At 39.1% G+C, this 17,398-nt stretch overlaps 1 protein-coding gene across 1 annotated transcript in view; it reads left to right on the top strand.

The window, feature by feature from the left end:
* gcgra (glucagon receptor a) overlaps positions 1 to 17,398 on the top strand; it is a 47,871-nt gene that overhangs the window by 22,687 nt on the left and 7,786 nt on the right. The window contains exons 2-10 of the mRNA XM_042504626.1: positions 10,652 to 10,799; positions 11,341 to 11,437; positions 13,142 to 13,249; positions 13,398 to 13,492; positions 13,674 to 13,768; positions 14,003 to 14,192; positions 15,371 to 15,530; positions 15,720 to 15,780; positions 16,456 to 16,525. Coding sequence (XP_042360560.1) covers positions 10,746 to 10,799; positions 11,341 to 11,437; positions 13,142 to 13,249; positions 13,398 to 13,492; positions 13,674 to 13,768; positions 14,003 to 14,192; positions 15,371 to 15,530; positions 15,720 to 15,780; positions 16,456 to 16,525 — 930 coding nt within the window. The 5' untranslated portion in view covers positions 10,652 to 10,745. The remainder of the gene's footprint in view (positions 1 to 10,651; positions 10,800 to 11,340; positions 11,438 to 13,141; positions 13,250 to 13,397; positions 13,493 to 13,673; positions 13,769 to 14,002; positions 14,193 to 15,370; positions 15,531 to 15,719; positions 15,781 to 16,455; positions 16,526 to 17,398) is intronic.

The following is a 17,398-nucleotide window of genomic DNA, read 5'->3' as shown; positions in this document are numbered from 1 at the left end:
ACATGGTTAAGTTCAGGAAAACATCATGGTTCAGCTCTACAGTCAAATGGAAAGTGAACATTGGGCTCCCAGGTAAAAGTCTGGAATTTACTGAACACATTTAGCCCCCCTCCCGCCCGCCCTATAGGCACCCTCATGCTTCTTATATTGTGTCAATACTGGCAGCGTTATAACCTGATCGTCGTTTGACAGAGTATCATATGGCCGTGACAGGTGCTGTCTGTCCATCCAGCGGCATATCATAACACCACAAATGTTGCGTTCAGCTGTGTACAAACTGATGCCACCCGTCGATGTATAGTACTGCCATGAAAGGTGGCTTTTTTGTTGGTATCACTGACAAAGCGGCAGTATATAACGACTTCAGAATGAGAAAAGGCTGGTATGTTATATGTCACAGTAGAGGCAGACGCTGCTGTGTTACTTGTCATGCCCGTTAGGCCTCTTTAGACTAGCAATGCCGGCATCTAAAATTAGACACTGGAGCGATGCTGCTGTTGTTTGGTTCTGTGTAAAAATGCATCAGATGCATAAAGAAGTGACTTCGTAGAGTCGTTAAAGTGCAACCTCTTTGTAAAAGGGACTTTTTATATACTTCACCATGAACTAGCCTTGATAATAAAGCATTTTATCATAAGAAGGTTTAGCCCCCTTTTTCAACTAAAAAGGACTTTTACTAGGTTTTGGAGCTTCATTTCTGTTTTTAGTATTTCTTGCAGTCCCAGCAGTTGATCGTTCAGTACAGACATCATCTATCAGGACGAGTCTCATTAGCGTCCTCGTATCTCTTGAAAGTGTCGATTGTGGCTCTTTGAAGTTTTCAGATCTGCTTTGTGACTCTGCCAAGTCTACTTTTTACTCGTACAGAATTTTGTTTTTTTAATTTCCCTTTGAGAGAAACTGTTTCCAGAGATAGTAAAAAGACATTTTGTTTCTTTCTTTAAACTTTATATTTATTTATTTTCTTTCACAGATGCAAACCCCTTCTGACTTAATTAGGCAGGTTTATCGTGCGGTTCTGATAACACTGTTTGTTTGTCAAATAGTTGCCCCTGTCCCTGAACTAGTGGCCTTATTAGGTGAAGTTGTACAATGTCTGAGCCTTGTAAGAAATCCCCTGAAAGTCATTTTAAAAGAAAGACTTTTACTGTAGTTGAGAAAAAGCAGCGTCACTGAATAATGAACCACATTATTTAACACATAAACGGCTGTTGACACTATGAAACTGAACAGTGTAACCACACTGTTTTGGCACATATAATTCGTTCAGTACATGTCCCAGTTGGACTGTTTTCTATTCCTACACAGCTGAGTCAGTGTGTTTTACTTGTGACGCTACCTTGAAAGTGTTGACAGAGGAAATGCTTTGCGATTGCTGTGTTTGCTTTTCTTTTTGCTCGCTTGTTTATGCCAGATCTCAGGCAATTGATGCAAATGATACAGAAAGATTTATTGCTGTGAAAAAGCAGTCCTTTTTATTCTCAACAGACAACTCTGAGATGCTTTACTTGTTTTGTAGGTTATGTGCTGCTTTTTGGTAGAAATGTACAACTCATTGGTTTTCATATGTTGCCCTGAGTAATTCATGTAGTAGCACAGTATATAAGTAAATGTACCCACTGCCATGTAGATCTATGCAAGGAGGTTTTCAGTTCTGCAGATGTAATGTTGTCTGAACTGGTTTTGTGTGATGCAAGTTGCCAGAACACTAAAAATGGCCATGAACAGAAAACATTGACTCATATTTGGGCTGTAACTTTTTTTTTCTTTTTCTCATGTCTATGTATTCAGTTTTATTTCCTGCGCACATCAAGCGTTTATCACACCAAACTCTTGATCAGACTGTTCAAAACTGGGGAAAAAAAGCAGACTCTTTCATTTGAAATTGACAAATTACATTCATCAAAGAAAGTTGTTTTAATTTAAATTTTATAAGACTTATTCATTTAATTTTATGAATCACTTTATTCAAATTGAGAATTTGTTTTAGTCTCATGGGGATGGTGACATAAAAATATACAACAAATATAACAACAGTCATTCAATGCTTAAATTAAACCCCCCCTATAGAAAATTTGAATGCCAAAAAAAGAGAAAAAGACATACAGTACAGCCCTACTTACAATGCTGAGTTACCCACTAAGGTGCACTTTTACCATCCAATCAACGCAGTGTTTTTGTCTCCATTTCAGTATTATAATCAAGGTGTGTATGGTAAATATTTGGTCAGAAATTGGCAATATTTATGTTTATTTGTTTATTTTTGAATAAAATTAGAAAAGGGGGTAGGATTTGGAAGTATTCACTTCTGATTGGCATTCTGGTGTTGTTTTCCTTGCATTTCCTTGCATTCCTTTATTTTAATCTCCCATTTTATTTGGAATGTTCAAAATAAAGATCTAAACTATCTAATAAGCACCAATCAGTAAAATGTCATTTTCTTAGATTATGACTCTTGGCATATTACATATATTGTAAAGAGAACACTCATGTATTGACACAAGTATAATAAGTGATTCCAGTGGAAGAGGACCTTGTGCGGTCCGACTTCAAGGCTGTTTAGATGTAAACTGAAGTGGGGTTACCACAGGAACTGTGAGTGCAAGTAGTAATACAAATGATATTTCTTCAAGTCCTTTTACCTGCACCTCTGTGCCACAGAGATCAGTGAATATCAGCGAGTGCACAGGCAGAGACAAACAAGCCAGTTCAATTCTTCTTTGAAGCTTGTTTGAGTTTATTCTTGCCAAGATGAGACCATAGACAGCATGCTGGTCCTGCTCTTTGTTCAAAATGTAATTATACTGTTATCTCAAAATCAGGTTTTAATCTCAGGCACTGTTGGCTTTTGTTATTAGAGGATGTTAGGTCTGGAGGAACAGTTTCACTACAGCCATGCAGTGTCCTGCAACACATGGGAGAGATGATTGATTGATTTATGGAATTGCTGCATGTCAAAATGTCCATCTTGTCAACCATATTAGGGTTGGAAAGTCTCTCAATGGGATCAGATTGCGTGTTAAAGTCACAAAAACAGCATGAAAGGAATGACTGCAACCGGTTTTGACACATGAAAAGTACTGTAATCCTTGACACCAAAATTGTACTGCAATAGGCTTTGTTATTACAGCTGCCAAAATACACAGAGGGCAACCAGAAAGAGGAAAAATGTCTGTACTGTCAACAGAAATGCCATTATTCCAGCACAAATCCCAGCTTTCTGTCATGATCAGTGACCGAATAATGACAGGATGAAGTCATTGTTGTGTTTTACATAATATATGATATTAGCCTATTATTTGAGTGTTTAAAATCTTTTTTAATCTTTTTTTAAGCAAAAAAAATTCAAAAATAAACAATCTTGATACGGATCCTGTTATAGATTTGTGACCGAGAAACACACTAAGTGGGACATTTAGGACAAATTGTGCATGTATGTATCAATTCTTCTTATTACTATTCAATATTCTTCAGTCTTAAAGAAAATAAAAATGTGGGCTCCACCTCTGCAGTGTGTATCACCACATATAAATCTTTAAACTGGGCAGCTCAGTGTAAAAAACAGTTGAGAGAGTGTAGGATGCTGAACATGGTAACTGATAATCAAAGGCTCCCTGTAGGGCTGTTGTTGTCTCACAGCAGGCAAAGATAACAGGTCCAACACACCTCATCAAAGAGTGGATGAACTTCCCACACACATGCCCATGTTCACCACAGAAAAGCCCCACTCACACAGCACAGGTACATCTCAAATGTTATACAAGTGTTTGTCATTGTTTCCCGCCCACATTCATCAAACGCAACCCTCACGCTGTGAATACACATGAAGAGGCTCGGAGCATCCAGCTTCTGGGTCGCTGAAGCCGTGACCCAGATGGGATGCAGATGAGCCGCAATCTGCTGTCACATTGTAACAGGGGTCAGTGTCAAACATTTTGAGCAGTTCAGAGGTTAGCTACAGTACACAGCTGCCTGGAATCAGAACTGCAGTTTATTTAGGCTTAACCCTATCTTCATATCGCATCCGTGTCTCAAAAACACACATTCCTGTCATGTTTTAGTGTGAGAAAGACTCTGTAACATCTTTAAGTTTATGTTTGATAATGAAAATAATGTGACAAGGGTGTTAGCCAATGAAAACTTATTAACTGGAGGCTGTACACACCATGTTTTCCTCCCAGTGAAAATATCTCTGAAAGCTGTAGAAATAGTTACTATTAACATTTATGGATTTAGTGTATTTGGACACATTTTATTATTTTATGGAGAAGTCAGACAGACTAAGTGAAAAAAAAATGTGATGAATATTCTGTCATTAGTAAATTCGCTGCAATCACAAATCACACTTAAGTGACCATTTGCATAATCGAGTGAGAAGTGTTGCTCCTTCAACAAAATGTCATTCAGTGCTCCCGCTGACACATTTGACTTGCATATTGGGTGAAGGGCCATGTTGACTTTTTGAGCACATTTCTCAAAATGCAGGCATGTAAGAGCTGCTGAAGCCCAGTTGTGGAATATTTTAGCAACCATTTAATCAAAATTATCATATTCACTGAGGCGTGAAAAAGGTAAAAATGTAAAAGTCTATATAAGAGACAGAGGAGCAGGCAGAACCTCAGACTTGGCACATTTTACAAACACCATTTAGCAGAAAAATGCCAACAGGCAGCAAATGATTAGCCGAGCAGTGCGTGTCATATCCCCGAACAGGCCTGACAACTGAATCCCACAGACAGACAGACTGACCAAATTAGGCCCCGAACATGATCAGCATGATTACTTGGTTGTTAGAGTTAGCATCAGAGTGTGAATACTGTACAGCATGTTTTAACAGGGGTGCGATCCCTCACAGGCACATCCTTTAATTATGGTAAATGAGACATAGTCACATTTATTTGAGATTTTGAGCTCTGTATGGTCAAACATATCACAGAAATGTTTGAATGAATGGATTCTGTTCTTCATGCGGTGGCTTTTATGTAGCAGTGGTCAGGAAGCAAAGGTTGAAATTGTTATTTTTTTGTCTCGCAGGCTCTGTACACATACACAGATATTTTTTAAATGGATATTTTCCCCCTCTGTGTTTTTTGTTTGTTTTCTTTTTATAAAAAATTCTGTGCGCAGGACCTTTGTTTAACAAAATAAACTCAAAAATGACCCCAAAAGCTTGCCGGCATTTGCTGTCTTCTGCATTCTCCACTCATTGTAAAGGTAGTTAAGTGTGCATGTTACCTTATTCAAAATGCCTATTTGAGATCTCACTACCACCAATTCCACATTGATATAAGGATAAAGGAGGTCACTCAAAGAAACGATTGATGCTTTGGACATGAAAAAGTTTTCTTTACAGTCTTCATCGACAACAATCCCATTTTTGGAGTTGTCTCACCCTCTGCTATAATTGCAGTTGGAACAAATGCCATGAACCATGAGGCACAGCAGATGACACCGTTCATGGTGCAATAGTACTAAGTTTAAGTGAAAAGTAGTCATTAGACCAATCAGTGCTCACAAAATGTAAACAAAGCGAAAGTCCACAAAAGGTGTTATTGTGTCTCCATTAAACAAAGCAACAATGGACATATGCAACTTGAGGAGATGGTGTCATTTGATATTGAATACTGCCTTTTACATGTCCACATGGATACAAAACAAGTTTTGAAAAATCTGCACCTCATAAGGTATTTTCCAGAAATTTTTGTTTTAGTGACCTAAAACTCTAGTTTTTTGATTTTGTCTTCTAAATTTGCTTGTGGACAAGAGGTCAAGATGTCGAGGAAAATATCCATTTTCAAAAATACCTGTATTCATGTAGACAAGTCCTTGGTGTCTTTAATACAGCCAGTCAAAGTAAAATCGTTGGTGAAGATTTTTTTTAGAGGTTAATTTTGTTGTGTTGTTGTGCATTTCTTGCTGCTACAACACAGTTATGATGCAGTTGAACTGCAAAATGATTCTCAGCAATCAGACTTTGGGTCTCGGCAGGAATTTCCCAGAATCAAGACCAGTTGCTTTTATCTACATTAACATAGAATCACAGATATCCATAAGTCACACAGGCAGATATGTATTTCCGGAAAAAAAAACGCATTATGCGTTTGGACGATGCAGAGAGGGACTGCTCTCAATGCTCATGTATAAGACACACATTGACACTGACGCTTGACACTCCAGCAAAAAAAAAAAAAGGCTTTTGTTGTCTGGGTTCAATGAGCGGAAAGAGTCTAGGTGCTTTTGTTTTTTGTGACATTTTTGGTGTGCTGAAACTGCAAATTTAACCACTGATCACTTTAATTGCTTTATTTGCTGAAATGTCTTATGGTAAAGTAGGACATCAACAGGAAGCTTTCGTTAGGATGAATTTCCTGTTGAGTCAGAGTGATATTAACTGTGACTTTGCCTTGATCGTATTGAGGTGCCACTGATTTTGTAATTAAAATGTTACTTTTAAAGAAACATTCCCCTCAAAAACACTTTGACACTTTTCTTAGATTTCAAAATAGTTTCAGGGGAAGCCATTTTACTGAAGTAAAAGTGGAAAGCTAGTAGTAGATCAGATAAAAAAAAATAACAGAAGTGCACTAAACAAAAATTAATCCATCAAGATGTTGTGTTAATGGTTACAGTACTTCTCACAGAAAGAGAGAGTAATCAAGATTGAGTTAAGACCAATGTTTGCTGCACAAAACATTAGGCCTATCTATCAATCAGCGACACCACAGACAACTCGTATTGCAGCCGTTTTAGAGTCAAAAAGTTCCGATACTTGTTTGGAACATATAACAGATAACAGATAACAAAGTTCTATCCAGTCTTAGATAGGTTATTCTTGCTGCTAGATTTGAGTGATATCCTGTGTTCCTGGCAGCAGGAAAGTTGCAGAATGTGTCGCAGCACGATGCTCCATCTCCTCTGAACTCTGCTTCACCCCATTATCAGATAGTGAAGCTCTCATCCAGCACTGTCATGCTCAGTGTAACATCTGCAGCCCTAAGGTATGAGCGTGATGTGCTTTACTGCAGTTTATTTAGTCAAAGCACAGGAAGAATACACAAACAGGAGCTTTAGAGTTGTACTGCATCTGTTTGATGTCTCTGTTATACATTTTAGGAATGGAGCTAGAGTGTTATTTCAGTATTGATAAATGCACAAAGGGTTTATTAATGCAAGGGAAGCAATGTAGTGCAGGAGGGTACGGTCCTTATTGTCACTAGTTCCTCTGCATTTGAAAAAGCTGCATTATAGATTGTTGCCCAAGGGTATTTTGTGAACTGGACAATTATTGTGTTTTCCAAGAGGTTTGTTTTTAATCTTTGCTGCTCTCCCCTCAATCCGCATTCATGCATGCGTACTCCCCTTTTGTAATTTTATTGTTAGACACTGTAATCAAATGAAAGGTAAGTACTCTCGACCAAACAACAGTAATTGTTTGTAAGCATTGTACTGAGCTATCCAACATGCACTTGAACAAAGAGCAGTTTTTATGTTGTTTGGGACTTTGGGGAATTTGCGTCATTCATTTTATTGTCGGCGTGTTCTTTGCTCAAATATAAATTAATGACCAGGCATTATTCATACACATATCTGTCTGCCTTTGCAATAAAAGGGAGCAATGACCTTTTAGCTGTCTGAAAAAAAGAGCATTACATCATTTTTCTCACACTGAACACATCCCCTTGCTGAGGTGAAACATTTTGGCTTGGTAACTTGTTTCAGGATGAAAAACACCAAAAGAAACAGGCCCAAACTACCCAAAAGGTCCCTCTGGCTCTGCCGTCGTCCCAGCTCTTAAATCCGATGTGCATCAATAGAGATAAGAGCTCCAGGTTATTTCCTGGAATAGAGAGTTAGCAGGGCTAAACAACACATGTTCCAGAGGACCTCGACTGGTCTGGATCATCGGCAGACTGACTGATTCACAGCTTAGTGGGAGTTGAGCAGGATATCATAACAGCAGAATATACAAGCCCCACACTTTCAAGCCCATTAGTTCCCCTCCAGCTCCCGGCCAAAGTGATTCCCATCATCCTGCATCAAAGGCATCCAAGCAGACTTGTACATGACAAATCTGCACAAATAAAGCACGAGAGATTTACGTACGTATGTCCTCAGGGTGTGCCTTTAAAAACCCAATCATGCTCCTTTTTTAAGCATTACAAGCAGTGAATGCTTAGAGATGTCACATCTAAAATTATACAGATACAATATGAATCAAAGCCGAAAACATGAAAAGTTGAAGTAGTGTAAGAGAACAACTTTTGGTGTAAAGGTCAAGGAGTTGCATATATTGAATACCTCACAAAATGATCATTTGTTACACACCCCTTGTTACCTTTTTTTTTTTAACACACGCCTCTGGTCAACGAAGAATCAAAAAACGGAAAAAATTATGGATGAACTGAAGTAAAAGAGTTCTTAAATACAGTAAAACTATATCAAAACATCCATTAACAAGCTTTCACAAAACTTGTGCAGAACAATCCAATTCTCATTAATCCTGTCGTATGCTTAGTACTTCCCCAATTCATTTTAGCTAAAATCTTACTATTTAAAACACTTCCATATAAACAGTCTAACGCGCTTTAGATAGCGTTTTTGACTACTACTCAACTCTGCTTGTTCATTCCATCGTGCAGAGTTCAAAAGGCATGCACTTTCTCAGATGCTCCACTTTTATGCACAGCTGTTTTATATAGTGAAAATTTAGAGAAAATGCATGTGTTAAGTAAGTAGTCAGCAAACAACTGGATAAGTGACACTTGAATTACACTGCATCAAGTTGTGTGAGAGTTTGTAAACTGATATTTTGATATATTTCTGCTTTTGGGTTCTTTGTTCACTTTGGAGGCAAGTTTTCTTTACGAATTCCACGTAACACGGTGTGAGTAATTGTTATAAAAATGACTGTATGGGGAAATTCTTTCTGTATTTAACAGAGAAGAGTCTAAAGCGTGGTTTTAGGAAAACATGCTTCACTTTAAGAGATGATATTTTCATCCGAAAAAATATATGTATTGACAACTTAATAAATATGTGATAGCCAAGTGAGTGTTTGGACGTAAAAATTGGGTCACAAAGGGTTGAGAAAGTCTTTCTTTATTTCCTCTATCTTGCTCTCTCACTGTGACATACCCTCTATCTCTCTCTTTCGTCATGCCTTCAGCGAGCACTGAGTCTGGTTAATCATTGCTCCTGCTTGGTGCTAAGTTGCAGAAAATAGTAAAGGCTTGCCGGTGTGTTAGAAAATGAGTCTTTACATGTGTATGTGTGAAGGGAGAAAAAGAGAGGGAAACCTGTGGAAAACTGAAACACACTAATGCAACACTCCGTAAGCAGGAGCATGTGCTCACCCACATGCATGTCAGCCTCTCCTTTGCACGCAAACACATGCTTAAACATCATGCATGCACAGAGTGATGCCTGAGAATTTCCTCTGGTAAGAACTTGCACTTAAGCTTAATACCCAGTCTGGTGCAACTGACATAGTTTGGCTGTTTTTTTTAAATTTGCTATTAGTGTTAAGCATGAATTATGTGTTTTTAATGAGCAGGAACAGATCGTTGAGTTTTTGAATGAAAGCCAACATCTCATTTCAGTGATGCTTCTATGTTTAGAGCCACGTATGTTACTGTTCAACTCATAAATTGTAACATCAGAGGAAACTGAATCGGACAGAAACATGTCTGATGGTGTTAAGGACAAAAGAGTTGGTGGTGTGATCACAGCTGGAGCAGCCCTGACCTGATGTCAGAGCAGACAAGAGTAGCTCTGATCCCACGGGCGCCTGGGGCAATCAGTCAGTCTGTACTGCTAATGCTAACTGCATCCTGTGGTCATTACACTGAACAGGCCATTTAGAAAGTATGGCTCTTTGATTTAGATTTTATCTGATGTCTGACTTCCAGCAGAGCTTTGCAATACATTTACATTTACATTTACATTGTGACTGAAACCGCCTGGTGGCTAGACTTTAGAAGCTTGTTGACATGTTCAGTCAAAGTGCAGTCTGAAAAACTTGCTTTCTTGAGCACTTATATTATATACCTTACATCTGTCATGACACATTGTGCTCTTATCTCTTGCACAAACACCGTACCGCCAGTAAACAAAAGAAATTTCAAACACACAACAACCCGAGCCCGTCCTCTTCCCTGCCACGAGACTAGAACAGAATGGAATTTGAAACGTTTTAGCCAAAAATGTTTCCATGGTCAAGGTGTTTTTTGCAGAAACGTTTCAGATTTCGTTCCGTTCTCCCGCTTCAAACCAAATCTCTCTGGAGAGTTTACGGGCGTCGATCGATACACAGGTGAGTGACCTCTGGCACACGGTGACACACGCTTGACCAAACACTGACAGGCTTTAAGATGAAGGTGGACAGCAGCCAACTGTGAGTCCCTGAGTGTGTACAGCTCTGCTGAGCTACAGCTGTCTTCCTGGAGGTTTTCGGCTATGGTCTTTGATGTTCTGGACATGTCTATTTCTCAGCAGTCCATCCCGCTGCATGTACACCTTGTTTACTTAAATTGTGTTGTTATTATGTTACAGCCCTTTTCCTGTTTTGGTCCTCTTGGCCAAGTTCAGCTGAGGTAATAAGTGGTGTGTTTGCAATGAGCTTTGATGTATTGTGTGTCTCTGTGTCATCCAGGCAGTGTGGCGAGAGTAGATAAGCCCCCTTATGAGGTGAAAGCCCTTCCCCGTCCTGCAGTATCCCCTCCCAGCACCACCAGCAGGAATAAGGGATGTCACGGCGGTTCCTCCTTTCAGCGGTGCTGATATTCTCCTGCAGCATTGAGGTAAGTTCTGAGAGCACACAATCACACAAACATCGCATATACATGTTATGTGCACACTTTCCATGGGGTGACAGCCTCCGTGTAAGACTGTAACCTTCGTTTAGTCCTGGCCTTTACAGTGAGGCGGTGGGTGTTGTTCCTCTAGCTCTGCTGCCTCCCGAAACAAGCCAGTCGTGGTGCGGAAGCCTAAACAAACTGTCCCTGTTTTTTAATGGTGTGAGTCTTATTGTGTACAATAAATCAAACCTGTCCATACATAAGCACGAGCCCCCCCATATAGACAACACATTAGAGTAGGACAGCATCATCTTGATGGATTATTTCCCATCCTGAAGTTGACTTGTTTACAGCTACTGTGTACATTAAGTGAAGTGAAACAAATGAATGCCAGTTCAGTTAATGCACCCATTCTGTCTTCATGGTTTGTGTAAAGTGCACATTTTTTTGCCCACCTGCTTACACTTCATCAATAAGTCCACGGATAACAGACCCTCTTCGTGTAACAGGACTTTTTGTTACATGTGTCCCGCTGTCTCCTCAGGTGTCTCCTGCTGCTTCTCTGGATAAGCTGAAGGAGAGCTGGAAATTTTACATGGAGGAGTGTGAGCGCAACAACAGCCGAGACCCGCCAAACACCGGTGAGCTGAACGTTTTCAATGCTTAAACCTGCAGTATACAATCATCTGCTACATTTGATATGGCAAACTTGTTCACATAGAGTTGCCTATTTCCAGCAGCTATGGAGCAACTTATAAGAATTCATTTAGAGTCGTATTTCAAACAGCCTGATCCCAGAAATATGTGAAATATTGTAGGCATTGTTTTTCTTAACTAGAGAAACAATGAAGTGCAACATTGTAATCACTTATGGTTCCTTAATCATCATTGGTGCTCTGAAACATTTCTGTTATATCTTACATATATGAAATTTGCATTAATATGAGAGATACAATCAGCATTTACCTTCACGTGTTGGTGGAAAGGTAACTACCTATGGCAGTGGAGCTGTAATGATTAAGTAGTGCTGTCTCCAGACTATAGGAGCAGCAGCAATTTCTGTTCCCCGCTCAAACCAATTATATAATCACTCTGCTTGCAGTAGCTCCCAGTTTTCTATTTACTGCACCACACTCTGCTCTCTGGCTCCAGTTTGCGCCATCAGCAGTGTTTAACTACATGGCGGATGCTGCCCTTCAGTTGCATTATAACCCGTAGAGGTGGAGAACAGTGATGGTCCAACTTTCAAAAAGGTCGCTTCCCACACTGCATACAAAATCATACCACTCTGTGGCACTCATACACCCATCCTGTCATCCCATGACTGTGGCAGAAAATTAGCAGGTATAGGAGAGTTGTGACTTTTTACATGTGAACATCCACGTGTCTGTACGCTAACATCCAGCACTGTTTACATCCTCTGTTGAGAAGATGAAGGGTGTAATATAAGAGGAAGTTCACTGATGGAGGACTTAACTCTGGAGTCAAGATAAAGGACCATGATGTGTACAGACACCATAATGACCAGCAGCAGCCATCACTTAAAAAAAAAAAACCAACCCATATTCCATGTCTTTTTATGCCTCCACACTGGCAGAAGTTGTGCCCGGAGGCATTGTGTTTATGTCCGTCCATGTGTCTGTCTTTCCCGTACTTTTGAATGTGATATCCCAAGAACGTCTTCTAATTTCTTCAAATTTGGCACAAGCATTCACTTGGACTAAAATATGAACTGATTCAATTTTAGTGGTCATAGGTCAAAGTTCAAGGTCACTGTGACCTTGCATCTGTCTCATTATCATGGACCCAATTTCTTAAAAACTCCATGTGGGAATTCCTTCAAATTTGGCACAAAAGTCCACTTGGATTTAGGAGGGAACTGATCAGAATTTGGTTGTTGAAGGTCAGTATGATCTCACAAAACACGTTTTTGGCCATCACTCAAGAATTCATTCATATTTCATTCACACAATTTTGACAAATCTCTGCACAAATGTCTAATAGGATATAATAATTAAGTGCTAACATTTTCTATCCCAAAGGTCACCTTCACTGTGACATCATAATGTTCTGCATAAAACACTTTTCTGTCCATTATTCAACAAAATATACAGATATATACAGATTAAATTGGTGACACTAATATTGGGTACCCACCTTGAAACTGAGCTGATTTTGTAAGTCTTCTGTGCTGTCGGGGGTAAGATGTGTGTGAAGAATCCATGTTTTCACATAAATAGAAGTAAACTATTATTGCAACATAACTGCTGTTTGGAGGCATACAAACCCAAATTATAATACTATTATTTTTCTTTTCTTTTCTTTTTTTTTTAAAAAATCCTCAGGCCTTGTGTGCGCCAGGGAATTTGACAGATATGCTTGCTGGCCTGATGGACTCCCCAACACCACTGTCAGTGTGGCGTGTCCGTGGTATCTGCCATGGCACCATAAAGGTAATATGTTTATACACACTGTATGGTGATTGGTTTGCTGCAGAGTAAGTTGAAATATCCTACAGAGAAAGACTACTGTCTGTGATGACTGGAACTTCTTGTCAATCACAGAGACTGTGTGTGTCTGTGTGTCTGTCTGTTTATTTAGTTCAACATGGCATGGTTTATCAGGAATGTGATGCAAACGGCCAGTGGGTGCCCACAAAGAATACGAGCGAGTGTGATTCTAATGATCCAAGTCTGGTAAGAAATGTCTCCCTTGTTATTATTCCTGCAGGGCATTAGATATAGTTTGGAGAATACAAATATCTGTCTGCTTTAACTAATTTAAGAGAACTTATTTAATGCAATTTTACTCTTAAAACTGAAACTACACCTCTCAAATAAAGGAATCTAAATATGATGTCTGTGTTTTAATTTGCAGCAGTACTATGGCCATATTCGGATCATGTACACAGTGGGTTATTCCTTATCACTGGTGGCTTTGGTGTTGGCGCTTGGCATCCTCATATTCTTTAGGTAATAAGGATTTTTGGTTGAAATCATGTCTAAGAGGTATAAGGAAACAATCATGCACCAAACACAATAATGTAGTCTAGATAAAGCTATTCAGATCTACAGGTGCTGGTATTTCAGTGCTTGTGCGAAGCAAACAAATATATGACAAACTACTCCTTTAAGTGGAAAGCTGTTTTGCTATTTGCATTTTATGATTTGAAAAAAGACTGACCATTGTTGCCTCTCTTTCATCAGAAAACTGCACTGCATGAGGAACAACATCCACATGAATCTGTTTGCCTCCTTCATCCTGCGAGCACTGTCCATCCTCATCAAAGACGCTCTGTTGGAGGCCAATATCACTTTGCGGGACCTCAGCAACGACCAGGAGCAGGGAATCCCCCAGGCATCCATGCCTCCAGTGGAGATGCTGGTCAACAATGAGGTCAGTTGTGATCTGCAGCTAAACAGTGTTTTAACAGAATCTTTTATTTTTTTAACAACCAATATTTCAGCCCTTGAGAATTTTACAATTCAAAAACTGAAATATAACATTTAAAGGTATACTACGCAAGAATTGTCAGTTACTGTTTGTAAACAGTATCACCAGCCAAAATTAAAGTGAAATTTTTGTAGTGTCCTCTTGGATGTGTGCTGTTTACAGTCTGGCTCCTGGCTGCGATCTTTTAAAAAAGTCCCAACCTCACCTGTGCTCTGTGCCCAGGGCCATCCTGACCACAGCGAAATAAAAAATAAAATAATAAAATAATAAAATATAGGTATCGGGTGAGTCTCTGCAGTTAAATACATCACCATGCACCTTTGGTGTAAGTAAGTATTGAGAGGGATTACTTTTGTATGACTCTATACTTTGTTTATTAAAACATGAAAATATCGTCACAACATGAAAATATCTTGTAAAAACGTGAAAAAATCTTTTCATACCAAGAAACTCTTCTTATTATATTCTGCTCTAACATGGGAACATCTTATTATAACATGAAAACATCTTGTTATCACATGACAGTATCTTATAAAAATGTGACAAACATCTCTCATGTCATTCCTTGATACTGATCAGTTTTTTCCTCTGGTTTGGCAGTTCTAGTATGCTTCCATGCATCCTGCACATTTTTATCTCTAATGATTTACTAATTGACAACTGGACCATGGTCTTCATCAAAGTGCTCATTAGCATGTTGATTATCCTTCATGTTTGTATACCTTATAAATGATGTGCATAATAATAGGATACAAAAGCATCAAACCACTTAAGTTCTATCAAAGACTGCACAAAGAATATGAGCAAGATATGTGATGTTACAATTATGATTTTTATAAAGCACAGTGAAGCTCATATCTCACATAGATAAATATGTAAAGTGTATAGAAAGTGATAATCTTGTGAAAGAGTATTGGTAACCACACAGATAATTGTAGCAGCCAGTTATTCACAAGTTTGGAGTTCATAGCTGGATGAGGACGGGGTTAAATTTTCTGCTCTTGTTCAGTCTGGCGGCAGTAAGAGCTCCCATCTGCTGCAGCGCTGATCTCACTAATTTATAATATCAAGTAGCTTGATATTTTATCATATGTGAAATAAACCTCGCTGCTGTCTTGCAGATAGCAGTTAGCTGTCGCATCGCCATGGTGATGATGCAGTACAGTATCATGGCCAACAGCTACTGGCTGCTGGTGGAAGGCATCTACCTCCACAACCTCCTTGTCATCACAGTGTTTACAGAGAGGAACTACTTCAACATCTACCTGTGCATTGGCTGGGGTGAGCTGATGGGTGTCTGCGAGTGTGTATTTGTGTGTGTTTGTGTGGCGTATTAAGTCAGAGGATGCAAATTAATTAAGTGCTTTGTGACTAAAAGGTAATTCAGTGAGAGCAGGTAAATGTAAAAGGTTGTCAGGCTGCTGTAGAAAATGACTGTTTTGCTTTTAGACAACTCTCATTTCTTTACAGGCACCCCGTTAATATTCCTCGTGCCCTGGGTGATAGCTAAATACCTGTATGAAAATCAAGAGTAAGTATCCGCATTGCACTCTCTTCCTGCCTCTCTTCCTCTACCCCCTTACTCCTTTCATCAGACCCTGCCAATATTTTTCACTTGTGTTGACTCTGCACTCAAAACAGCACCTCATATCAAAAACAAAGATGGCAGAACGTTTTTCTCTTAAACATATGAATACTTTGAACTCCTTAAAAATAAAGTATTTCACCTGGGGGTGACGCTCACATCCTGCGCACAATATGTCAATGCATTTACATGTAACAACACAAAGGAATCAATACTGTGAAAAGATTCTGCCCATCGCTACTATACGAAGAATGGGCTTCAATCAAACTTTTTACAAAAACATGTTTTATCTCCTGCAGGACGCCAATATTAGGACACTGTGTCATAACAGCAGTGTTGGCATGTTTTTAATAATTCATAATTCCAAATGTTATTATGCTATCACTTAGGGTCTAGTGTACACACACTTAAGCAGTAAATGGGGGTGAAATGGATTTTCTGAAACTGCAGACACGCTGTGCTGTTATGTAAAGCTTTAAAAACCCAGGATGTATGGTGCCATCAGTCACTCACATTTCATCAGCCAGAGAGGGGAAATCTTGTGTTACAGAAGGAACCTCATTTGAAAGGTGTTTGTGGTTATCTCGCATTCATCTTTTCTCCCATGCTTCTCTTTTTCAGGTGCTGGGGCCAAAATATAAACATGAATTACTGGTGGATCATCCGTTCCCCAATACTTCTGGCAGTTGTGGTAATTTCTCCTCCCTCACTTTCAGTCTGTTGTGGTCCCCTGCTTTTTATTTTACTATTGCATGCCCACCTGTCACTTCATCACTCTCTTTCCTAAAGATTTGAATCCAAAGTGCCATATTTGTTGTTTCAAGACCTCTCATATTTACCCACCACTCTTGCATTTCCACTTTTCCCATTAATATACTATACAATATTTAACACACATCATTTATTCATGAAGTGAAAAATGTTGTCTTTGCCTCAGGAAACAACAGGGAAACATCTTAACAGTCAAATGTTGGATTAAAGAAATATGATTTTTGCCACTAAAGTTAAGCTAACCCCAATCCGTTTAGGTTCTTTATTGTAGGTGTGCTCTTTAAAGGTCAGTTCTAAGCTTTTATTTAAGTTCGATTTGTCATGGCTCTAATGCCAGGCCAGTTACACAGACGTCCCGGCATTTTCCATGCATTAATCTTCTTGCTAAGTGGCCTGTATCTCACAGGAATTCCTGTGTTTGAGTATTCGCAGGGATGGGAGGGCTGCTTCCCATTGCAGCATTTCCCTTCGCGTCCCTATCCCACCACGTTCAAGGTGCACATCACAGCAGAAAACTCAATACAGCAGCAAACACTTATGTTTGTGTCCCTGCCTGAACAGTGAAAGTCAAAGTCTGTGCAAACATAAAATACATACATGCAGTATATCATATAGATACTATACATCCTACAGTGTATGTATACAGGACATGGAGTAGAATTGTTGATAGATAGATGAATTGATTGACACATAAATACTTTCTTAAGTTTGTCTTGGTCAAAAGTTTAGGTGTAAGTACAAGCCAAATCTACTTAGACTTTTCTGTATACTTGTCAGTATGAAAAAAATTGCT

The sequence above is a fragment of the Plectropomus leopardus genome, chromosome 17 (assembly GCF_008729295.1).
Source record: "Plectropomus leopardus isolate mb chromosome 17, YSFRI_Pleo_2.0, whole genome shotgun sequence".
Lineage (NCBI taxonomy): Eukaryota > Metazoa > Chordata > Actinopteri > Perciformes > Serranidae > Plectropomus > Plectropomus leopardus.
The sequence above is the reverse complement of the archived record's forward strand: the minus strand, read 5'-3'. Positions and strand labels throughout refer to the sequence as shown.